At 34.8% G+C, this 25227-nt stretch overlaps 2 protein-coding genes across 8 annotated transcripts; one reads left to right on the forward strand and one right to left on the reverse strand.

Moving 5' to 3' along the window:
- Positions 1–116: 116 nt before the first annotated feature.
- LOC140976289 (protein PSK SIMULATOR 1-like) lies at positions 117–3725 on the reverse strand. Of its 6 annotated transcripts, none has more exons than XM_073440327.1 (12): positions 3217–3725; positions 2587–2906; positions 2406–2498; positions 2230–2320; positions 2035–2128; positions 1772–1878; positions 1346–1499; positions 1168–1274; positions 969–1085; positions 802–878; positions 667–711; positions 117–550 (listed from the first exon to the last, which is right to left on the reverse strand). In XM_073440327.1, the coding sequence occupies exons 1-12, from the start codon at positions 3505–3507 to the stop codon at positions 301–303; spliced, it is 1746 nt and encodes a 581-aa protein (XP_073296428.1). In that variant the 5' UTR covers positions 3508–3725; the 3' UTR covers positions 117–300. The 6 variants fall into 6 exon arrangements, with proteins under 6 accessions (XP_073296428.1, XP_073296430.1, XP_073296431.1 ...); XM_073440329.1 differs by having other exon boundaries at positions 118–550; positions 1391–1499; positions 3217–3724; XM_073440330.1 differs by having other exon boundaries at positions 119–550; positions 1168–1271; positions 1391–1499; positions 3217–3722.
- A 2196-nt stretch (positions 3726–5921) lies between these two features.
- Positions 5922–23699, forward strand: LOC140976290 (DNA topoisomerase 3-alpha). 2 transcript variants are annotated; one of them, XM_073440334.1, is made up of 24 exons: positions 5922–6287; positions 7091–7269; positions 7355–7427; positions 7732–7854; positions 7987–8108; positions 8182–8254; positions 8342–8458; positions 8986–9069; positions 11212–11391; positions 11491–11619; positions 11721–11795; positions 12862–12951; positions 13073–13177; positions 16200–16234; positions 17872–18001; positions 18550–18602; positions 18669–18768; positions 19528–19566; positions 20176–20254; positions 20406–20477; positions 21421–21504; positions 21970–22125; positions 22664–22784; positions 23233–23699. In XM_073440334.1, the coding sequence occupies exons 1-24, from the start codon at positions 6003–6005 to the stop codon at positions 23456–23458; spliced, it is 2730 nt and encodes a 909-aa protein (XP_073296435.1). In that variant the 5' UTR covers positions 5922–6002; the 3' UTR covers positions 23459–23699. The 2 variants fall into 2 exon arrangements, with proteins under 2 accessions (XP_073296435.1, XP_073296436.1); XM_073440335.1 differs by lacking the exon at positions 23233–23699 and having other exon boundaries at positions 21970–22215; positions 22664–22786.
- Positions 23700–25227: the final 1528 nt, after the last annotated feature.

Raw genomic sequence — 25227 nt, forward strand, 5'->3', positions numbered from 1 at the left:
CGTGATATTTTAAATCAATTTGAGTGATTTTTATTTATTATTTCTTTTTTTGTTAAATATTTTAAAGCATTGTTTAGCTCAATTGCCATTTCTATTTGAAGTCCCTCGTGAGAGTTTCCCACTGCTGGGAACTAGCATAAATCAGGCACAGCAAGCATTTTTTGTTTGGGCATGAAAAATAAATGAGTTCATTACATTATTTCTGTAAAAAAAAAAAAAAAAAAAAAAAAAAAAAAAGAAACCACAGGAAGTCATCCATTATCTTAAGCTTGCCTCTATACAATCACCACATTACTTTTGTCATGCTTTGCTGATTTCTTGATCTTGGTTCCTGGATTCCATATCATGCTGAAAACTGTGATTGGCTCGGCTCGAATTTTGCGAGAAACTAGCTGAAGTATCGATCCTGACAATTCCAGCTTTACTAGACTTGGACTGGTTTACCAAATAGTCGAGCCACAACAGGAGCTCAAGAATATAAGCTTCTGTCTTTTGCCTGTCCGCATGGTGGAGCGTCTCCATTTGCATAACATCAATTGCTCCAACTGTCCTGCGATTCAGTTCAGACAAACCATGCCCGTGAGTTCCAAAATATTACCAAGAATATAAGCAGATGAGTATAAACAAATAAATAATCCATTAAAAGCAGTAGTACTAGGTACTAACCCTGTGTTTGCCCACTCTCCGACCCAACCAAATCCATGATGAGCTCTGTAGACATACATGATGAAGAAAATGCATTCATGACGTGTGGAAAAGGCTATTTAGAACTGTGAACTTGGTCGAGATTTTGAATCTTACTTGACTGTGTTTGTGGCCATAGGAACTAGCCAACACAACGTCTTTTCCATCTCGTCCTTGATGTCTGCCACATTGGGCTTCAAACAAGAAAAAATTCGAGCTTGTCTTTTTCAGGATGGCTAACAACAGCTGATATTGGAAGAAATTAACATAATATAAGCTGGTACCTTCTTCTCAAGGTGGGAAAAATGTGTTTTGGATCGTAAAGAAGCTTTGAAGTTTGGTGTCAAGCTCTGATACAACGTATCTCTCGAGTTTGGGGGCATGGAATCTGAACGTGCTGCCTAATCACAAAAGAAATGCGGTTCACGAAAATGAAACTCATAAGATGAAATTGCATGGGAGAAAATCTAACTACTCACTCACAATTGCGTCAATTTGGAGAATGATGTTAGCATAGTGTAATGCGAGTCCCACAGATCCTAACTTTTGCTGATAAGTAACGGATCCTTTTTCTGGTGTTTTTTCTTCTGCTTGCGAATAAGGAATGTGAAACGATCTCAAAAAGTGCGTAAAGTTTTAACAGAATCATTATAGATGCTCACTTTAGGTACAGAGATGATAACTTCCTTTGAGATTGAACTACTACCTGTGTTGCCAAAGGCATTGCTTATTTCTTGATTTAAAAATAGCACGATATCTACAAGCTTCTCCATAACCTGCCATACGGTGTTAGACAGAACTTGCATAGAAATGTCCTGGAAATTTTGAGAGAGGGAAAGTAAAAACAGCAAATATTCAACAAATCAAGCCATGTTATAATACAGCTAAAATTTTGAAAGTTTACAATATCAAATGCTGCTAAACTACATTTGACTTAAGATAAAAGTGAGTTGTTGACTATTATTGAAGATTTTAGACTTGTACTGCTGAGACAGAAGTTCATAGATAAAATCTCCAACATGTGGTGAGCTTGTATACGATTAAAGGGAATATATTTTTCTTAAAAATAAGCATGAGAGATGGCTACCTCTTCCATACTTTTGGACCACAGTGATTTCTTTTTAAAGTTTTTCACTAACTTCCTTTGGCTTTTCAGTTCAGCTGCCAAAATGGTTAGGCTTCTGTCCATGTCGCCTACGATCAAACAAAAATAAAAAATTGCCTTACACGCTTCAAAACTTTGAAAGCGCCTTTCAGGAACACTCAACTGCCTTTTTTTCCCATAAATATCAGTTGACAGGTGCATGTTGACATAATTTATCACAATGACATTGATAAAGTTAATGTAACCTCTTCCAGCAGCATTGAATTTGAGCTCCTCTAATTGTTGAAACTGATAATCTTGTTCAAGCCTGTCCAATGTGTGCAGCTCCCGTTGTAGTTCCTGTGGACAAACCGCGCGGTAAAAGAAATTTTGCTCAATCTTTTGACAGTTTTATAATGAAACCAAGTTGACAATGGTAAAGAAGAAAATAAAATACTAACAGCTGTAAGTTGAACCAAGCTCATCAATTGCAGCATCATTGATTCTACTAGTTCCCTTGATTGATTCTGAGGGGTACAGTTTCTGCTACGTCTGGAAAGGTAAAATTTTGCAATCATAGTTAAAAATCAAAATGACCTTAAAACACAAAAAGATGGATAAGGTTATGAAGGTTTACTTCTCGAAGAAACGGTCCAAATCGTGCCACTGAGGATCTTTACACCGATTTCCAAAACGAACCACTTCTCCGGAGAACACTTTCAGCTCTTCCCTGTAATAAACTTTCACAACTCAAAGAGTTAAAACTGCTAATAAGACACAACATTATTCAATCTATCTGTAATCTTTACATAGCTGACCTTTTGTCTGCGGCAACAATCCTTAAAAGTTCATCCATGTCTTGTGATATTAACTGTTGAACGCCTACCGCAGGAAAAACCACTTCTTTAAGTTGTCGTATGCTTCGCCTTGAAAGTGATTGCATAAGCGTTGAAGCTTTAAGAATCGTGTTAGCAACCTCAAAAGCTAGAATCGAAAGTTTATTGGTTTTGGTTGCTGTTGTTCCTGAAACAAATCCACCTGTTAAGCTCGCACTGCTCCCAAGTCTCCCCAATACTTCCAGAGTCCTTTCAAGTCCGAAACTGCCGACCCGGCCTAAACCAGAACTCCCATCTGAAACCTGCAAAAAGTTTGAACAGGTAACGCCTTGATATTTATTACACGGGTCATTCTCAATTCTCACGTCAACATAAAAACCTCGTGTCATCGCCACTAATATGGAGAGGACAAAATTTCATATAGTCGTATACATATAATAAACAAGAAAGTATACACATGCTAGTGGAAGATTTTAAGAGAGAGGATGGTAGCTGCCCCACTTGCCATCCTCTACCTCTGCCACCAGGTGTTCGAACATTTAGTCTTTTGTTGTATTTTCGGTTAAGAACACCACTCCTAACGGTGATCAATACAGAGATTATTATAACCACCTTGGTGGCTCTCCATGATCTGGATTTCAAGGATGCACTCCTCTGGTACCGTGGAATCCCATCATAGAACTCATCAAAACCACTACTTGCGTTGTTCCGAGCCAAATATCTTGGATACTCCTTCGCTACCACATGCTTTTCCATGGTTTCTTTCACAGTAGGTGGAGTCATCAGAACCTTAGTCGCATCCGCATGAACCTGTTTCCTCTCATGATGCAGTTTTTCTCCAGCCATGCTTCTGCCTGCGTAAGGATTCGGCTTCAGATTCTGCTTTGAACACAGCCCTCCCATCTTTTTCTTTCCTCTTCCTTAAGCAAAACCCAATAGTTTTAACATCATATCATCCACAAAAACTCAACAAGAATCCAAAAGTCAATATGCTGAAGTAACTGCAAGTCACAAAGTCTCTGGTTCATTCAAGTAACAGTGAAAGAATCTCGTGCTAACTGTATATACAAGGGATAACTGTTGAACTCCAACAAGTGCTTTTACATGATTTGTTGGTGATTAAAGGAGGTGGAAACTGGGGAAAGAAAATGCTGAATGACTTTAGGACACAAGGCCAACCACATTGGACTTGGAACTATTCAATTTATCAGATTTAGAAGGTTCTATGATTAGTGGGAAAAAAATTGGTGGGGATATACCTAATTTCCAACTGATCCTTTTCTCACTGGATGGCATTTTGTATTCAATATGGTTTGTGATACTCCAATCAAATATCATTGCCCAAACTCCACATTTCTCAACGATTTTTTTCATTACGTCCCTTTGTTATAAATTTAAAATTTCGGTCAAACTTCACTATTAAATAAAAACTGAAGTGTGGAAGTGTGGATCAACAAAACAAATATCATGCTTCACTAAGTGAATTTCACCTCAGTTTACTGATAGTTTTGGATTGGTATGAAACCATACAAAATGTGTAAACCCGCATCAGTGGATAGCCCATCAAGCGAGTGTGCTACACTTGGTGGCGCATATCCTTTCCCGACCAATAGAAGGGCGCTCATCATGTTTCACTAAGTGAATTTCACCTCAGTTTAGTGATAGTTTTTGAATGGTATGAAACCACACAAAATGTGTAAACCCGCATCAGCGGATAGCCTATTGAGTGTGCTACACTTGGTGGCGCATATCCTTTCCCGACCAATAGAAGGAAGCTCAACCTAACTCGTTACTTTCTAGAATTCAACCCAATAGTCTTCTGCTCATTTTTATAAACCTCGGCCTATAAAAAACGCTCAAACTAAGTTAACGAGCATGTTATTTCCTTCCAAGGACTCGACTGCGATCGTGATGGTGGCCTTATATACGGTGGAGTGACGACATAATGTTTGAGATTTCGGTATAAAAAATATATATAGAATTTCAAATAAAATATAAAATGATGCTCTTAATTATTCACCGATATTCAATCAATTTGTAATAATTTAATTTAACATAAAAATTTCGTCTCAAACTTGAGACACAAATGTATTACGAGTAAAATTCAATTTGGTCTAAGAACCATTGATAAATTGGTACATGAACTATTGTAATTGTCTTAATCGTTACATGCAATATTTATAAATTGACAAAGTGTTAAATGATCAAGTTAAAAAATCAATTATACCATTAACCTAAATTAATTGTAAGTCCAATTTGCATTAGTAAATTCAATTGGGTACATACTTTTATTTTCGAATTATTTAATTTATTTTATTGTTTATTTTAAAAAACAATATTAATTAAAAAATTATATTATAATAAATAATTGTGAACTCAAATATACAACTAAAATTTTTAATTGTATTGATAAAAATATAATAAATAAATATATGACACATAACTCGGAGATATTGATATTTTCGGACGATCGAAACAAAAATAATCATATTTTATTTTTTCAAAATCTGATATTGATCCGTTCGAATTTGAAAAGTGCTCAACATGAAAGTTATAGATCGAGAATAAGTGAGATTGTTCATGCACTTTCGTACTGGCGATTTGGCCGCCATTGCCCATAAGCCATTGAAAAGCCACAAAACTTACATTAAATTTAATTTAAAGTACAAGTCGAAAATCCAGGAAATTTACCATAAATGTCTAAATCAAGTGCATAAAACTTTCGAGCATTGATTTTACGAAAATCAGGAATGAGTGTGATTTTTCTTTTTTTGTCGTATCGACGCTTTGGCCGCCAAATACTATCTGTTCTTTTTTTACAAAAGATTTGTATTTTCATGACCTACCACTTTCTTGTTAAATATTTTCCTGAATTTTAACTTATCAACACTAGATTTGAAAAACAAAAATGATGAATATTATTTGTTTCGGTTGTCCAAAAATAATACTCCCGAACATTGGTGACATATATTCATTTATTATATTTTTATCAATATGATAAAAAAAAATAGTTATATATTTGAGTTGCTAATATTTATTAAATATTTTTAAAAAAAATTAAATTAAATAATCTTGAAAATAAAGTTGTACACTTCATTGAATTTATTACCTGTAACTAGACTTAAAAACAATTTTGGTTAAAAGTAAAATTGAATTTTTTTAGCTTGTTCATATATAAATTTGTTAATTTATAAGTAATTCATCTATTAATTAAATTATTTACAGTAATTCATGTATCAAAATTTACTCAAATGTATTATAACTAAGTTGGAATTTTATGAAATTTGTTTTCAATTTAATCAATATTTTTAGTAATTCTAACCAAGGTAAAGGCGGGAAATCCCAAAAAACAAAAGGTGGCTTGCCGCAAGGCCAAGGCTTTACACCAAACAGGCGCAATGAGGGCGCTGAACGTGGCGGAGAAGCCGTCGGTGGCTAAGGCGGTGGCGGGAATACTCTCGAAGAACCCAGCCAGCGGCGGGCTGAGGGTGAGAGATGGAAGGTCGAGATTCAACAGGATCTTCGAGTTCAATTACTCCATTCAAAATCAGCAATTCCAAATGGCATTCACTTCAGTCACCGGCCATCTCATGGAGATTGAATTCGAGGAACGATATCGCAAGTGGCACTCCTGCGACCCCGTCGATCTCTACCATGCCTCTATCAGGAAACATGTCCCCCAGGTAATGTAAATGGGCTATGTAATATGCGTGGATTATGATTACGGTCGTCCGTTTTTCACATTTTGCTCCAAAGATTTTATCTTGGTGTTGAGTCTAGATAGATGCTGGTTTAGCTTTTACCGTTGGGTTATTCTTTCGGTGGAAGCCAATATTTTGTGTATATTGATAGTTGTCAATGCACTAGAGTTGTGTATCCACTGTTATACACCGTGTATCAATGTTCACCAAAGCCAGTAGCTTGGTAGCCGAGAGGATTTGTATTGATTGTTGTTGAATGGTTCATTTGATGGATCTTGGAAGCATCTAAAACTTGTGATATATGCCATTTTTAAGCTCGTGTACGTGACGAGGTTGATGTTTCAGAGTTTATGAGCTTAGGACATTTCTTGTAACAAGGCACAAACTGTCACACGGATATTCTATCGACCGATAGTAAGTATTTTACATGTTTAAAGATTATGAATTTTGCTCTAGAGGCATGATGATCTATGATGAAATGTTGGGTTCTTCTCTTTTATGCTTTCCAGGCTACGATTTTAAATCTTTGAAGTTTGAAGTACTAAAAGTATCGAATGAAAGTTGTTTTTGAAGGAACAACAGTTGACCATGGCCAATTGTAACTCGGCTTTTGTGGACAATGACAGTGTGCATGATACAATATCATTTTGAAAATCCTGTAGAAGATCCTGTATAAATATTTATTGAAGAATGAACACATGACTGTTATCATTATACTTGATCTCTGAATTTCGTTGTTCACTTTCACAATGAGTGATTTGCGCGCTTCCTTTGGGCTAATATAGGATAAGTCAGACATCCAAAAGACACTGGAGGAAGAAGCTAGAAAGTGCCAATGGCTTATCTTGTGGCTTGATTGTGATAGAGAAGGTGAAAATATAGCATTTGAGGTTGTAGAAGTCTGTACACGAGCAAATCATAATCTCAACATCTGGAGAGCTCGTTTCTCTGCTTTAATTGACAGGTCTTGATGACCGGATAATATTCTACACTTGATTGTCTTCTCATTTATATCGATTGTCATCCAATAACAAATTTTTATTTCTCAGGGATATTCATTATGCAGTGCAGCACCTTGTTCGGCCTAATCAGTTATTTGCTGATGCTGTAGATGTTCGACAAGTGGGTTCTTAATATTTCATATCCTTTTCATATTTATTTGTCGACAGCGGCACTGATAACTTTCTTTCACTTTGTCATTCAATTTTTTAGCTATCTGCCGCGCATAATTTTCCCCCTATTTGAACAAATTTATCTCTAAGATACTTTTGGTGCAAAATATCTGAATGGTGCTGGGGATGAAGCTTGGAGGCTTGTCCAAATACATTTTCTTGGATTCTTTTCATGAAACTATGCTTCCAATTTTTGTTATTTGGGTTGATGACTCAAATTCTGAAGAATTGACATAATAAAGAATATCTTACAGGAAATAGATCTGCGGATTGGTGCTTCTTTCACCCGGTTTCAGACTATGCTTTTGAGAGATGCATTTGTCCTTGATGTTTCAACAGACAACAGAAATCTTGTTCTAAGCTACGGTCCTTGCCAGGTAAGCAACTCCTCAACTAGCTAGAAAGTATAAAGGAATATTCACCATTTGTTGTGTACAATCTACCTTTTGTTCTTCACTCTTGTTGACCAGATGCGTTTTGCATATTTTTGTTTTTGGGATTGGCTGCAGTTCCCTACCTTGGGTTTTGTTGTGGAGAGGTTCTGGGAAATTCAATCACATGAACCTGAAGAGTTCTGGACTATTAACTGTATTCACAATTCAGATGAAGGCACTGCTACATTTAGTTGGATGTAATTGTCATAATCTTGCATCATCTAGTAATTAAATCTTTTGGTGTTGAAGCCTAACAGAGTGAATTAGCAGGCGCGGGCATTTGTTTGATTACACTTGTGCAACAATCTTATATGAATTGTGCGCCCTAGAACCCACTGCAACTGTGAGTTTCCGTGCAATGAAAATAATTTTTGGAGACCAAACTCAGTGTCAATGGTTGGAATGTTGAACCCGTGATTTTCATCTTCAGGTAATAAATGTCAGGCAGCAGGAAAAGCTGAAATATCCTCCTCATCCTTTGAGTACCATTGAGCTTGAGAAGCGTGCATCACGGTACTTTAGAATGAGTTCAGAGCAGACTATGAAGGTTAGCTTCTACAAACCATTTATGCTTTTGTCAACATTCTAGTGTTCTTCACCTTTTCGATTTTACTGATGTGTGCTGGACCATCAGATGATGTATTAGATGCGAATTATTACTTTATTAGATTTCCCATACTTTTGCATAGCTAAATACTTCTATTGTCTGCAAAGAATTTCCGACTTACTACTGAAGTTTTACAATATCGGAATCCCTGGAAATTGTCATTGACATTTATTTGTGATTTAAAAATTTAAGACACTTATTTTCAGGAGAAAATGTCGGTAAATTTTCCATGATTGTATCTTTAAGCTTACCCTTAAGTACACTGTTTTTGTTTTATTCGTGGTTTGTGGATGTATTGACCTGTAAAATTATTGCAAATGGAGATTTCTGTAGTATTACCGTATCATGTTATGAAAATTAACAATTTATTTTGTTGTTTTCATATTTCACGTTGTTGTGAACAACTTTTATTCAACGAATATATTTCTAGCACAAGATTAATTTTTGTTATCTTCATTCACGACTAGGTGGCAGAAGATTTGTATCAAGCTGGTTTTATCAGTTATCCTCGCACAGAAACTGACAGCTTCTCAGAGAGAACTGATCTCCGTGTAAGTACCAACAAGTTTAATTTATTTCGAGTGATTGGTTTTCATTACCAGAGCGCTTTTTAACACTTAAGAAGTGAACTCATGAAGTAGATAGAAAACTAAAGAATAAACATTACTTGTCAGTGAACAATTGAAACAGATTTTTAAAGAATTTGGACATGCATAATAACAATGTCACAAACATAAGGAGAGGTGAAGAATGAATGTTGGAAATTTTGGGCCAATTGTATCATATTAAGACTGAAATTAATTGTTCCTTCGGGCAAATTGCATCATCACCCCTGTGAATATTGAAAAAAGCGAAAAATCCCGTGTAAAATTAGTCGCATTTAAAACCTGGTGTGTTTTAAAATCTGACATAAAACCCCTTGCAAATGGGGTAAATGTGCTTGTGTATTAAAAATAAAGAGGTTGGATGTGCTTCTCTGAATTTGTCAGATGCTTGTGTGGTGCAACTTTGCAGTGATAATTAAACGGACGAAGCTTCTAAGCATGCAGATTTAGGGATCAATTTTTTTGTAATTTATCATATATAAAATGAAATATGATATGGAAATCAGGTTTAATGATGACAGTCAAGTTTGCTTTTCTTTGGTGTCTGTTCACAAGAATAGAAATTCCATCTAAACATTTAGGTAATCAGAAGACTGTTAACATTTTGCCAGATAATTCATACATATGTTGTTTTCTAACAAAGCTTGAATGCTTGATAAATAAGTTTCACTAGCTTGAAATCAACCTTGCTGGCGATTCTCTAGAAGTGCTAGAATCTAGATGTTGCCATTGAAGAAAATAATTCTGGACTTACATGCTATCTTAGGTGAAGTAATTATGGATTACTTTCTACCTTAGTGTTTCCAAAGGTAATGTCATGAACTCCTTCTCACCAAGTTTCAAACTTCTGTGACTAGAAAAAGAAAAGTTCGATTTAAAGCAGCGTTAAATTCATATGCATTGTTAGTTGGGGAAAATACAGATTCACATTTTATGTAACATGGTTATTTTTCTTATTTCTGTTAAAAATTCAACATGAGCATGTCTGATGTCAGGATGTCCCATAACATCTTTATCAATCTGCAGCTCTCTCTTCAAAATTTTTGAGTTTAGGATTACATTCCTGGCCATCGACCTCAAATTTTACTTAAACTCGTGATTTCCATGATCTAACTTAAATTATGTAATTTTGAAGCCATGATGGTGGATTAGGATTGTTGAACTGAAAAATCTCTATGATAAGACTCTAGTTTTGTTTTTTTTTTGTAATATACTTTTATACTCTACCTTTCCAGCTCTAAAATATATATCTCATTTTATGTAAAAATTTGAAAAATAGAAAAGCGGGAAGTTGAAGGCCAAAGTTGGTCTAAAACTTCTTTAGTAAAAAAAAAGTGAAACTTTCATGTGACATAATCAAGTAAATATCTATTTGATATGCATATGTGAAAAATGTTTAAGCTTTTAAGGTCCCATATAGATTGAAAATGTCCCATAATTCTCAATTGGGTCCTTTAGATTTTCCCTGACCTTTTTGTGCTACGGTTTGAAAGATAACAATAATATTTTTCAAAGATGGCTCATCACGGCTTTGTCAAGAAAAATTTGTCTAACCCACCGAGAGTTTCTACGGTTCCTGACATTTTTTATTAGTTGTACCATAGTTGTCAAAAGTGCAGAAGTACGTGCTTTAAACGCATTGCCCAACACTTCCATGATGTGTGCGTTTTTTTGCGCTCCAAAGCGCGCTTCGGAGAAAAATAGAATTTGTTCGAAAAAATTTATAACTGAGGTGAATTGTCTTTTAAATTGCGATTTCTCCTCTGTTTACCATAAAAAGAGCACATAAACCCCCAACATAGTGTCGCCTTTTACCCCCATCACCTTTGCCCTTGTGTCACCTCAATATTTTTTCCTCGCATTTTAATACTCGATCTTTATAAGATGAAGATGATTTCAATATTTGATATCTTAAGTTTCATATTTTTTAAAAAAAAAACAGAATTTATTTTTATTTTTTAGAATATTTTATTTATTGCGCTACTTCTGTAAAGCGTGCGGGCGCTTCGCTTAAAGCCTCGGGACATTTGAGCTGTACGTTGTTTGACTGTTTAAATTTACAGTTGGATATTTTCTTGTTTCGTATAGTCAATGGTACAAGAGCAGCAACATCACCCAGTATGGGGATCATATGCCCAGCGCTTGCTAGATGCTGAAGCAGGTCTTTGGAGGAATCCTAATGGTGGTGGACATGATGACAAGGCCCACCCTCCCATTCACCCAACAAAATTTTCAGATGGAGAAGCTGGATGGAGTCAGGATCACCATGTTAGTTTGTGATTTTACTGAATTTTGTAGATAACATTCATGTTTTTAAAACTATAACTGATTTGAAATTGAGTATTATGTGAATTTGGTTTGTAACAGAAAGTGTACGAATTGGTTGTTCGCCATTTTCTGGCATGTGTTTCCAAACCAGCCGTAGGAGCTGAAACTATAGTTGAAATCGACATTGCAGGCGAACAATTTTCTGCTTCTGGGAGGGTGATAATTGAGGTGTCTTTCCTGCTGCTTGAGTTATTTTTATTGTTATTGAGGTAGTTACCTGTCTGTTAAACACGTTTAAGTAGGCTAACTTGTTGATTAATACTGTCCAGAAAAATTACTTGGATGTATATCGTTTTGAAACATGGGGTGGTTCTATGATCCCTACATATACCTTTGGACAACAGGTATTATGCTCACCCTTACATCATATACTATTAAGAAAAGTGTTGATCAATTCTGTTATATTGTTTTTGATTAGAAATAATCTTTGAATTCAAATTACTGTGATATTACTGTTGCATACATTCCACAAATAATTGTGCTTTTCAGATTCATTCCAGTACAAAGATGGTAAGATATTGGACGCCAATCAATTGAGTTGTTATAGCTCAGCAAAACGTCATTTAATTAGGTTCTTTTAACTGTTTTCTACAATGGGATATTATGCGATCCTTCATTGAAACATTCTTTGTTTTACTATTCTGAGAAGAAAAATAAACAGAATTTGTATTTAGCTTCATGGTGAAGAATTCAAGTGACATACCTTTCTATATACTCCTGCTAAGTGCTATATCATTGTCCACATTCCACAATGTTTGCTACAACTATGATTTCTATCACGTTGTTGAAATATTTGGTCATTTTATCATAGATATTATGTGTATGTTCAGTCGGTCAAGCAAGATATGAAATTAAGTTTATTTATCTTCACTCTTAAGCACTAGTGTTGGCTTGTGAATTTTCTCTTTTACTTCTCGTCAGAAAGAGTTAAAATTGGAATATTGTCCATCAATGAGGTTATTGAAATTTGTTAATGTCAATCCAAAAGAGTAGTTTATTCAATTATATTCTTGATTAAACAACATTTCACAAAAGATAATGAAACATAGATACATTTATATAGGTTTTAAGTTCATATAAATCTCAAAAAGTGTTTGCAGTGCTTGACAGTTGACTGATAATTTTGGAGAATAAATAGGATGAAATAGCTTATTGTGCCTTAAAAATTTGTTTGAATTAATGCCAATTTTCTTCAAAGAGTACATACATCTTAAATGGATGAGAAGCTCGCCACTGAAAACAAGGAGAAGCCGAAAGCAAGAAATGGCAAGAAGCCAAAATGTAACATTGGAATGTTAATGTCATATGTCTTGCTTATGCAATTAATCAAATTCTGATTTTGGCTACCTTTTAAATTTATGAATTTAGAATATGTAATACTGATTGATAATGCTTGTTGATGATTTTCAGTTTACTCCTACTGCATTGACACTTGATTCAGGAGTTACAAGACCTCCACCTCTTCTAAGCGAAGCTGATTTATTAAGTTGTATGGACAAGGTAAGAAACTTGTGTTTCGTAGTCGAAACACGCATGATCTCATTTAGTGAAATTAGTGGAAAACAGTAATCAATTACTAATGTTATTGATAATGAGGTATCACTTTATTCATTTTCCATAGGCAGGTATTGGAACAGATGCAACTATGCACGATCACATAAAAAAGCTTCTTGATAGATTTTACGCCACCAAAGATTCAAGCACTCGTTTCTCACCTACAAATCTTGTAACTAATTCCTTTCTTTGAGATTTTATTTCATGATTTAGGAACAACATTTCCTTCTTTCTGCAATTTTCTCCCTTTCTTGGTAATGTTATGATTGTCTGTTTACTTCAAATGTTCGTTGCAACTATGAGTGGTTATCAATTTATGTTCACCAAGGAATGAAGTTTTATGAGGTTGAGTGACTATGTTATGTCGGTGACACTATAGGGTAGAGTCGTAGACGGTGATGAGTTTATGTGATTAATTGATCAGCAACAATATGTGCTCCAAGTTATGATTGAAAGAATGCATGATAGTAATTAGGTTTGAAATTGGAGCACGGACAATGTTCCCCAATGAACAGTTGACAGTCCACAAAGTTGATAATTGTTTCAAGGACACATCTGAAAATCCATTTGACAGCAGGATAGATGCTTGCGAGACTTTTTTCTCAAGATTTGTCATATCTTCGTATTAACATGTTTCCTATCACCATTTAAAGCATATGGGTTTATATGTATTAACTTTTGGCCCTGGCTAGATTCAACTTAATAAAATTCTGAATACAGAGGATTAATATCTTATGGTTAAGATGATAACTTGAGGACAAATGTTTGCCACCAATTAGCTTTGAGCTGGCAGGAAAGGTGGTTATTGAGAACACAGTGACTTTTGACAATTTTTGCATGCAGTGGTTTATCCGTGGTTAAACTTCGCGACCCTTTTGTTGATGCACACAATAATTTATGTCATTTGCAGGTTTTCTGGAATGGTGGCACGCTATGTGAACATCATAATTTTGAGAATTTTGTATTAGTTCAAAGGATTATCTTCCCCACTAACTTGTTTCATGACTTATTTTTCTTGTCTCATAAAAGTGTCGTTATTAATAAATATTTTATATTGTGTTTGGTTGATGGATTTAAAAATTCTTTTACTTATTTGGATGGACAATATTAAAGTAAATTTTAGATCTGTTTTATATTAAGTTAAGCAATTCTAATAGTGGTGGATTTCAAATACGCCAAAGATAAGTGTCAATTGAATTTCAAATCTAACCATTTCCTCTTATCCAAACGCAACCTTAAATACTTATTCAGAAGATAAGGAAGAGCTGTCAAAATTACATTTAGTTTGTTTAGGTTAAGTTAACTACTTCACTGAATCTTGAGTTTCTACACGACTATCTACCTCATCTGCACATCCAACCTCCATGGCACCACAACTCAGTTCATGCAAGCTTCCTGAGAGTCATGCATGTAGATTCCAATTGGGATGCCACCATGAAATTTTTTTTTTTACATGAAACAATCATATCATTAAGGTAGCAAAAAAAGGATATAAATATACTGGGCATGCCCATGAGATCTACAAGAACTTTAGCTCCTTGAACCAACACTAACCACCTGACATCTAACAAACACAGATTACTCAAAACCTCATAGGCTCATACAATGATAAACACAAATCTTTATTTTCCTAAATATGTCGTCAATTCTCTGTTCTTCGTTCTCAAATAGCCTAGTCTTTCTTTCACTCCAAATGTGAAAAATGATAACTGTCATAGCCCTGTACCACATATTTGCCAGTGACAAAGTCCCTCGGTAAATATTTCTTAAGGCCTTTAGCAGGGCTTGATGAAAAACTCATGAATTTGTTCATTCCTGGTCATTCTCGAATTTTGGTCCAAAGAGAATTCAAAAAGTGGTAGCTGAAAAAAAAAGATCAAAACATTCATTACAATCACCACAAAGAATACATTTATTTCCCACCACAAAAGACTGTCTATCTCTGGTCAAAAACTTCCGATGAGCAAACAACCATACATAGAACTTGTGTTTGGGAATGAGGCAAATTTTCCAGACCAGTGGCTTCCAAGACCAGTTTCCATAATTTGGGGCAAAAAAACTGTAGGCTTGACATATCATTGTCATCCACCGAGCCATAAACCAGGATCTCATCATGGATCCAAAAGATTTTCCTAACAAGACAAGAGTTATTCTTATGTACCCTTCTGTCTCACATACTTCTCCCCCAAAGAAAAACTTGATTTATCCATTTGATCCACAAGGTATCTTTTTTTTGTGTATATTCCACAATGTCTTGGCAAGTAGAGCATTATTCCACGACCTCAAATCCCATAATCCCATTCCACCATTTTCTTTTGATACACAAAAAGTGGACTAGGCAATCAGTGAATGATTACTTGTTCACATTAATTTCCTACACAAAGAGTAAATTTTGTCAATGATACCGGGAGGAATAGGGAGAATCTGAAGCCAGAAGCATTCTATCCCTTAAATGACAGTCCTTGTGAGCTCAAGTTTGCATGCGTAAGACAAGTGTGTGATATTCAGAAAAGCACATTTGGGTTGATGTTTGAAACTCGGTTCTCTTCCTAGAGAGTTGGGTTTCCTTGTCAATCCGTAAATCCACTTTCATAGTACATTTGAGAGAGATATGTTTCCTGGTATAATGAAGAAGTAACTCTTGAGCCAAATGTATATTATCCACAATGGACCTGCCTTGAATGAACGCCGCTTGAGAAATATCAATAAGTTGCTCCATGACAGTGCTAAGCCGATTAGTGAGAATTTTCGAAATTATCTTGTGAAAGATAGCGCAACACGATATTGATCGAAAATCATGAACTTTGGAAGCATTCTTTTATTTAGGGATTAGAACACTTCATTGTTTGGGAATCTATCCTTGCTTTAATATTTAGTGCTTATGGCCTTGCTAAATACGTAATAACGATTTCATTTGCCTATTTTTCTTTTGAAGAATGTGATATTCTAGTTTCTTTTAAAATATTTGTTGAAGCAAAATTTAGAGGACTTGTTTGCTTTCATTCGATTTCATTTTTTACGCCATTGAATGCTGATAATTTTTTTGTGTTCCCTTGCTGAAATTTTCGGGCATAAAATTGATTCTGTAGTTATTAGTTTCTTACTCTGCTTATCTATCTGTTTTTACAAGTTATGACAATATTTATGTGTTATCGGGTGTCAGAGACTTCTAACTTGAGCTTATGCAATTTCAGGGTGAAGCACTTGTAATGGGATATGATGATATGGGGTGAGTGAATGGTGTTTAGTTTGCCATCTTGTCATTTATTATTCATCACAAATTCCATGTTATTCTTCTTTAGTAAAGCTAGAGACATGAACTGAAGCCATGTAACCAAATATTACCTTGGCGCTACACATCAATTTTAGAAGCACAAAATTCAGTTTTCAAGAAGATATAATTGTTGAAATACTCAAATAAAACTAAATGATGCAAGATGATTCTCATTTCTTCTGATGGCAGCATCATACTTCTCATGTCTTCACAAACAGTAGCTATTTTTGATGGTGACCTCCGCTTCTTTTCTAATATTCTATCTATATATTTTTTTCAAGAAAAAATTATCCATCTTTTATCTCTTTTCCTTCATTTTCAAATCACACATCATTTTATGCATGGAAATATCATTTTCATACACAATAGTTACTCGAGTCAAACATTTTTCAATATGTTTTTAAACAATCAACACATTAAATCAATCCTTAAATACATCAACTTTCCTTAAGAGATTATCCAGTCATAGTTTTAAAATTTATCTCTTCCACATACTTTCATTTTCTTCATGAAACTTGAGATGAAATAATGGAATGGCCAACCAAACACAACCTAAATTCGCTTTTTCTCCATATTGCACTTCAAGCATCAAAATCGATTTCCTTCTGTTTTGATGAGAAATATGAAGAGTTGTGTGGAAGTACTAGTTTCCACTTATCTTATCTTAATGTTAGTTTGAGAGGAAATAATTTTTGTATATTTGAATGAGGTCAACACCTCTATTTATTCAAGAATGAACACTAATCTCTAACCTTGAATACGGTAAAAGGAAAAAGGAAAATAAATCTCCTATACAATTGACAAGACTAATTACTACTAATTACAACATAATTCTAGGAAGTCAATAATATACATTCCTAATTTATTACATTTAAAATTTCTCTTATTTTCCAGCACTTAACTCACATAACTATAGTATATAGTAGTTCCATGAACAATCCTTTGCGGGATTGGATTTTTTTTTTTAATAGTGGAAGTGCCATAAAGCGCGGACCAATTCTCGATCACCAAGTGAATTTATGTCAATCCAAGAAATCCTTTTAATTATTTCTCTGAATCTGAATCACAGTCCTTCGGCTTATAAGAGCAGGCAGAATTTCACCTTTTTACGCCATAATGTATTTTGCTGATAACTATCTAAGTGGTTTTGATTTAAGTTTTGTATTCAGAAATTCTAGACTTTCAAAACACACTTGATCAAGAAGTGTTGATTAATGAGAGGTAGACGGCGAGGGGAATTATGAATCGAGATTGACGATGATCTGCAGACGCCACAATTAGTATGTAGACAAACATAGTATGAATATATTTTGAACTTTAGGAAATACGAATATATTTTGAACTTTAGGAGTTTTATCTATCTTCCTTGTTTTAAGTTCGTGATTAATGCTATGAACTTTGTCTTGGGCTTAAATTTAATAATTTATCTGGCTTTTCTAAGCTTATTAGTTGTTTTTTTGGCATCGGCATAGTGAATATCACTCTTCATAACATCATCATGCACTCCCTTGCTGAGAAATTAAAACTAATCGTGTTTAGTGACTGATAAACAAGCTCATGTTTGATGAGTTACTGGGTTTTCTTTGTTTCAGTTATGAATTATGGAAACCAAATTTGAGGTCAATGATGGAGAGTGATATGAAAGCAGTTAGCATGGGCACAAAGAGAAAAGCTGAAGTTCTGGAAACTTGCCTACAGCAGATGAAAGCTTGTTTTGTCGATGTTAGTCAACCCTTTTCTGTAATATAAAGATTCTTTTTCCCTCCCCCACTAGAATAGCATGCAATCGTTTGTTTTTCTTTTTCCACGCCCTTTTCAATTGTGAACTTGGACACTTGGCTTCACTAGGTTGATTTTCTGTTGGAGCTCTAGCTATGTTAATATTCGATGCACATTGTCATAAAATGTTGTGTTCTAGGAGTGTCCCTATAGTTAAAACCTGGAATTAGATCTCTAGTGCATGAATGTCTGTTTGAAACTGTGATAGAAATGCTTTAGATCGGCATGTGCATTACTGCATTATTTATGTGCCATAAATTGGAATATTTTGTGCCCTTGTAATGAGCACAACAAATCACAATAGTTTATTGTAGTCTGTGAAATTCAGCCAATTCTTAGAATATGACTTTAGCAGATGCTTTTCATTTGTGGTTTATTATATTATTATTATTATTTGGCCTTTTTCCCTTGTGCATGTTTTTGACTAGTAGAGTTCTCTTATTTGTTTATCTTTTCTTTGCATCCTTTTTATGTAAATACTTTGTTTACAGGCTAAATCAAACAAAGGAAAACTCTTTGATGCTATGGCAGTTTTCTTTGAGAGGTAAATTGGGTACTCGGTGATGTGTGGTGCTGTACATTTACTGATCAACCTAAGCTGTCTGTGTAGGTCAAATAGATCTAACGGCAATGAGCAGCAAACAAATGGGGACATTGTTAAGCGATGCGGTCTCTGCCAGGAATCAGATATGGTGCTCAGGAAAAAGCCGGTATTTGCATGATACTGTCTATCAGATTATTGGTTTTAATAGAATGTTTGACATTAAATTTACGTGAAAGGTTTTCAGGGACATTGGTGGTTACTTAGGTGCAGCGTGGGATTAATTCTTAAATAATTTTGGCATTGGTTTAGATGTGGTCTAGACTGTTTCGACACGACTCCACACTTTTATTTACAGTCGTTTTCTTCATTAAATTCCTCTCTTGATGTTTATAGGCTCTCCCGGAAGTAGTTGTATTGGTGAAAATATATGTCCTTGGTGCCTATTTTTTATGACCTTCCATATATTTTAGCAACTTAGATGGTGCATGATGTAACTTCCTTTAGTCACCAGTCAGATGTTCCTTGTGTTTCCATTTTGTAAACGCTTACTTTTTGGGTTAAGACAGTTCCAGGAAGTTACATCTAGTGCCTCTATCACCAAGTGTAAGCCTCGTGAAACTATTTCCTCTCTTTTGAATTCCCATTGCCCATTCAAGTTTAGATGAAAAAAAAGACCATCCACATTTATATTTGGTTACTTTCCATTTTTATATTTTAATGTTTCTGTAGTGGTTCTATTTCCTGTGTCTGACACTCACCTCCAACCACCCCACACCCTCGGCCCCAAAAAGTAATTAATGTGGATGGGAAATAGGTATATTTGTTGCTTTGGGAATGCCTGAACTGTATATCTGTATCTTAAATAGGATTGTTGGTTTTGGCATTTTTTTGGGTGCACTTTACTACTATCTTCTCCTATGTGCAGGATGGAAATTTCATGGTTGGTTGCTTGGGCTACCCCCAAGTACGTGCTGTCAACTACTTTGACAAAATTAGCAACTTCCTTTCACTTGTATAACATTTACTAGATTAAAAAATCTTGTGATGAGACAAAAACAACAAAACTTGAACTACGATAACTGTAATGTAGTGTATCTATGGCCATTAACTAAATCAGATTTAACCTATGTAGCATGGACACGGATACGGGTATCGTATCGAATACGCTATGGATACGAAAAATTTTGAAAATATAAGATACGATATGGTTAGGATCCTAGCTGTGTCCAAGATGTATCCAAATGGTCAACCATACAAAAAGTCAACGACATAGATTTTTCCGTATCCGACACGCGTATCGGCGTGTCGTATCCGTGTCGGATACTTCAGAATTTTTTAGGAGTATCCGTGCTACATAGGATTTAACTTGCGACTAGACTAACAGGTTGGATCACAATTTTCAAGAATGCAGATGTTTTTGGCAATAAAACCTGGTAGAATTGGATTCGTTGTGGATCTAATCCACACCCATTTGTTAAAATTACATGGATTGAAGAATAAAACTATGAAAACTGAGAATTTGAATTATTCTAATCTTTTCTAATAAGTCTTGCTGTTTCCTGCATCTTTCCAGTGTAGGAATGTTGTTTGGCTTCCGGGATCTGTTTCAGAAGCAATTGTTACCCCAAACATTTGCAGTACTTGCAATCCAGGTTGCTGATATTGATTATTGTTTTTTAATTTTTTGATATTTATCCACACTAGCAAGTTCACCGTCCTTTAAATCTCCTCTGAAAAATACTTTTATCTATATTTCTTGTCTCAAGAAACTCCTGTTTGATATGCAAACCATTTATTTTTCAGGACCTGTTTATATGATCCAATTTAAATTTCGTCGGCTGGAAATACCACCAAACTACAGTGTTGATCATTTGGGTGAGATAGGAGTTTAAGAAATTTTTGTGCTGTTTTGTTTATGTTTTTGTTTTTTTTTCTTTAAACATTCTGCTTCCTACAATTTTTTTTATATTCTGAGTACCCCTAAGGGATGACTTAACTTGAAGCTCTTGGTGGTGTTATGTATGGCTTGAGAGGTTGGAATGAAAAATTAAAAAGTGTAATTCTCTAAAAGAAAGATTGTAAGCCGTTTTTGGGTATGATAATCACGATCTATGTGGGCTTAGAGTAAAGCTAGAAATGCCTCTGTTACTACTGTATCTTTGATCTGAAAAGATTGTATGCTTTAGATTGAGGTCTATGCTTCTAGATATATTGAATAACTTCACTATTATGCAATCCAAATACCATGTATTAGCACTAAACTAAATATGGTTTAGGATGAAAAATTTGGTGCCTAAAAATCAAATTATTCACATTGTTGATATCCGATTTGCCTTCAATTCAGGGTATAATCAATTTTAGATCCGGCGGCTATATCATGACTGAGTCACATGAGCTCCCTAAGAACTTTCATTTTCCGTTCTTCTCTGAATGTAATTTTGATGTTTGGGTATGAAGTTGATTAACCTGGAGAGATGAAGTTTTCTTTGCAATGACTGAAGTAAGAACCGCAGAGTGCTCCCTGACCAGATATGTGTGAATAGACTTCTGGGATTTGGTAGTTCTGGTCATTTTACCTTTTTATGCATAATTTGCGGAAAATTTTTAAAATGCTTTGAGAATTGAGAATATACAATGTTATGGATTTTGTCACATGGAACTGTGCTTCTCTAACATTTTAGTTTAATTTCCATATCTTACTTTTACCGTAATGTGGTGGTACTTAAATTACGGATATTATAATTGACCTATTTGTATGTTTTAATATGCTGCACCTGTTAAGTAAAGAACGTTTAACAGTGTTCTTTTATCTTGTCAGGTTGCATTGGTGGTTGTGACAATACCCTAAAACAGCTAGTGGAAATTTGTGGAACTGGTTCTCGCAACAACTCTAGTGTACCTGGTATATACATTTAGGACAGTGCCTTTAAATCCCTGATATGCATGAAAGTTCACGATGGGTTTATGGAGGGGAAATATTCTCTTATAAGAAAAGGAAAAATAGTGGAACAGCATTTTCAACTGTACCAGGTTGGATTTAGGTTATTTCATTACCCAATCAGCTTAATTAAAAACTGAAACTGATGTTCTTAGTCCATTCACAAATTATATATAGGCATAGCAGGGTAGACTCACATTACGTATGAACTTAAATTGTACATATATTTTTGGCTATTATACCATGTTAAATTGATCCCCATGTATGTGATTCAGTGCTTTTTGTTTTTGCATTGGCGCAGAAGTGGAAGTTAATAAGGTAGGTACAGTGAAACTTCTGCATGCATGGAAAGTTAATGGCGTCAAATCCTTGCTATTGTTCTACCATGTTGTACCGCAATTTATGATTTTTTACTTACTCTTTACCCAGGAAGGGGACAAGGGAATGCATCATCATCCAGCAATGCTCAGCAGAGTAATTTTAGAGGCCAGGGTGCTTGGCAGACAGCACATTCATCTGACTCATATTCTTCTCAGAACTCACTTGGCCGTAATATGCGATCTCAAGAAGCTAGTGGACAAAATGGTTTGATGGCTTTACAACTTTTTAGTGCGTTATTGGTGTTTTCTGGCATTTGTTCTTGTGGGTGCTATATCAATCTACACTGTCGCACTTGTAAGATAGCCATGATTTTTTTATTGCTTAATTTTAACATGTTGCACCCATCTTCTGGTCTGTGAAAAACTGAGTTGATCTAAACAAGCCGTTTTTCCAAAATAATATATGAAGTGGCAGAAAATAATGTGTGCTAGTGTATCTTTCTAAAATATTTACTGAGTATAAAGTGTATTTGTCTTAGTATTGCCACCTTTTACAATCTTCATGTTGGATGGCTATGCCTCTCCTATGCATGGTTCTAGTCAAGGGTATTGTTCCCTTATTTTGAGGAGAAAGACGCGATGAAAGAGTATATAACAATTTCATATTATGAAAGCTTTTACTGCATCATCAGGCTGTTAATGTCACGTCTGCCATTCCGTCTAAGATTTAAGGTCATGAAACGGGTATTTTAGAAACAGAAATCCAATTTCTTTTATGTTTTCCTTGTATCATGATGATGCAGGAGAATCTTCAATGCCTTGTACCTCTTGTGGCGCACCTTGTAATTTGCTCACTGCTACCACTTCAGCTAATAGGGGGAGGAAGTTTTATTCATGTCGAGGCCAGGGTTGCAACTTCTTCGTGTATGCCTTTTGCCCATCAATTATTTTATTTTTTGAGTGCTTCTTTGCATGAAAACTGTTGGTGTCTGCCCAATGATTTATAAGGCATTTCTCTGACATTAACTTATTACTGCATATATCGCTTGTTTGACTCTTTCACGGCTTCTAACCTCAAGCAAGAGAAAATGCCATCCCATGGCCAAATGTTTACATCAAGCGCCACCTCGTTTTTGAGTGTCCAGATAGAAATCAGGGTGGTGTGTATATATAATGTGGACAACTACAACTAGAGTATGCCGAAATTTCAACAATAATATGAGTAGTCCACTGAAAAAAGATATAAGATATTGAGATGATAAAACCAGCTAGACATATTTCTATTCAGGCGCATCACACTTGCTGATAGAAACAAATCTAATGGATCCCTATGCCCATGATTTATTTTTAGTTATATTTCTCCAATATGCAGTTGGGAAGATGACGCCAATGCTGGTGGTTCAGTTTCCCACGGAAGCAATAGTAGATCAGCATCAAATCCCAGCAGGAGAGGTGGTCGTGGCAGGACTAGACGAGGTGGAAGACAAGCCAATGATTCAGCATTTGTTTCTGCAACTGGTGAACCTATATCAGGTCGATGTTTTGTATGTGGTGATCCATCACACTTTGCAAACGCATGTCCAAGTCGTGGTAGGTAACCCTCGAACCTCCTGGTTTAGTGGAGTTTATACCATCCTATCGATTTGAGGTGGATGCATAATTGTCCATACCGAAGGGCGAAGAGTGATAGAATTAGTATATCTTATGTTATTAGGCTCTATGTATTCCTTAAGCGATGAAAAGTGCTGCTGTAGGTTGTTTGCAGAAATATCTCGTTGGATAGTAATCTCAATGTGAACATTCGACTTTAACATATGATATCCGTCACCATATCAAGCAACAGCGATATTTAGCTATTATTCATGTCATGTGAATCGATTGAACAAAATGGTATAATTAGCATAATGTAATAATCATTTAGCAAGAGTAAAAGACAATTTAAACAAGTTTACTCGTGCTTACTTCGAGAAGCATTAATTAGTGATTCAATTTAAAAGTGCTAAAATTATAGGTATAGAAGATGATTTTTTGGTTATTACTTGATATTAATAAATACTTAGAAATCTAACATGGAACTGAAAATACAAATACACGTGATTTTATAATTTAGATAACGTATTAAATGATCATGCACTACATGGAGCCTGGAAGACAACTAATGCAAGTAATTGAAATCTAAAACCATGTTCACAATTAAGATTATTAATTAGTTTCTACGAAAATATGAAGCCAACATTCACATGCACAATTACTAACATTACAATGTCTAATTCTTATTTGATGCTTATATTATAGGGAAATGTCGTTTTTTGTTCTATATGTTTTTTCTGTGACTTCGATCTGTTATATTGTCACAATTAAGTTATAGTAATGTAAATATGGTCTTTTATTTTTATATATATATATATATATATTTATATATATATATATATATATATATATTTAATTTTTCATGAGAATGCTTACGTGGAGGCATTCATGATGTCAGAGTTATGTGAAAAAATGTCTAAAATTGTTGAAAACATAGATATTGGAGTAAGATTGAAATTTGACAACGTAAAATATCAAAAAACATATGAGATAAATATAAAAGACAATTTTATTTATTTCAAAACCGAAACTGTAATACGGGGTATGCGACATCACCTATCATCTCTACCACATGCACAATTACTACATGTAAGTTGAAGAAATCCAACCACCACCACTCTTGAAAATCTGTCATTTTTGTGTGGGGAAAATAGAGGAATCTATGGCGCCAAACTAATGTAAGTAACTATATAACTACACAAAGAGTTACAAATAAACTACCCTAATAAACCAAGGTTTCTCCCCGGAGAAGTTTATGCAATCGCATCACAAGTAGGTGGTTGAAAGAAGAAGTTTTTAGTTTAGTTACATTAGTAACACAAAGATTATGATGCAATTTTTGTTATCGAACAAAAAAAATTAGAAATTAGCGTTTGAAGCCTTTTATTTTCTTGATTATAATTTGTCATGTTTTTGTTTTTGATTCAATAAGTTGTCAAAGTTTTCACTTAGTTTAATTAATGAGTTTGTCTATGTTTCACATTTACTCATTTTTTGTCGAAATGATGATGTGTACCGAACATATATTATTGTTAGTAGGTTGATGGGTGGCCGGAACGCTGGACACACATGTTTTAGCCTTGTGTTTCATAACTTATACTAGGTGACCTAAAGGCAGTCACCTGCCTAAACATACCAATAGTCACCATATTCATATGAGCTATTGAGATGTAAGTTATGATCTCCTAAAGATTGATAAAATCCGAACATCGACTTATAGGGTATAATGAAAAAAGAGAGCTATCAACGCCAATGATAAGAATTCAAGTTGAATTTT

This window comes from Primulina huaijiensis, chromosome 5 (assembly GCF_012295235.1).
Source record: "Primulina huaijiensis isolate GDHJ02 chromosome 5, ASM1229523v2, whole genome shotgun sequence".
Classification (NCBI taxonomy): Eukaryota; Viridiplantae; Streptophyta; class Magnoliopsida; order Lamiales; family Gesneriaceae; genus Primulina; species Primulina huaijiensis.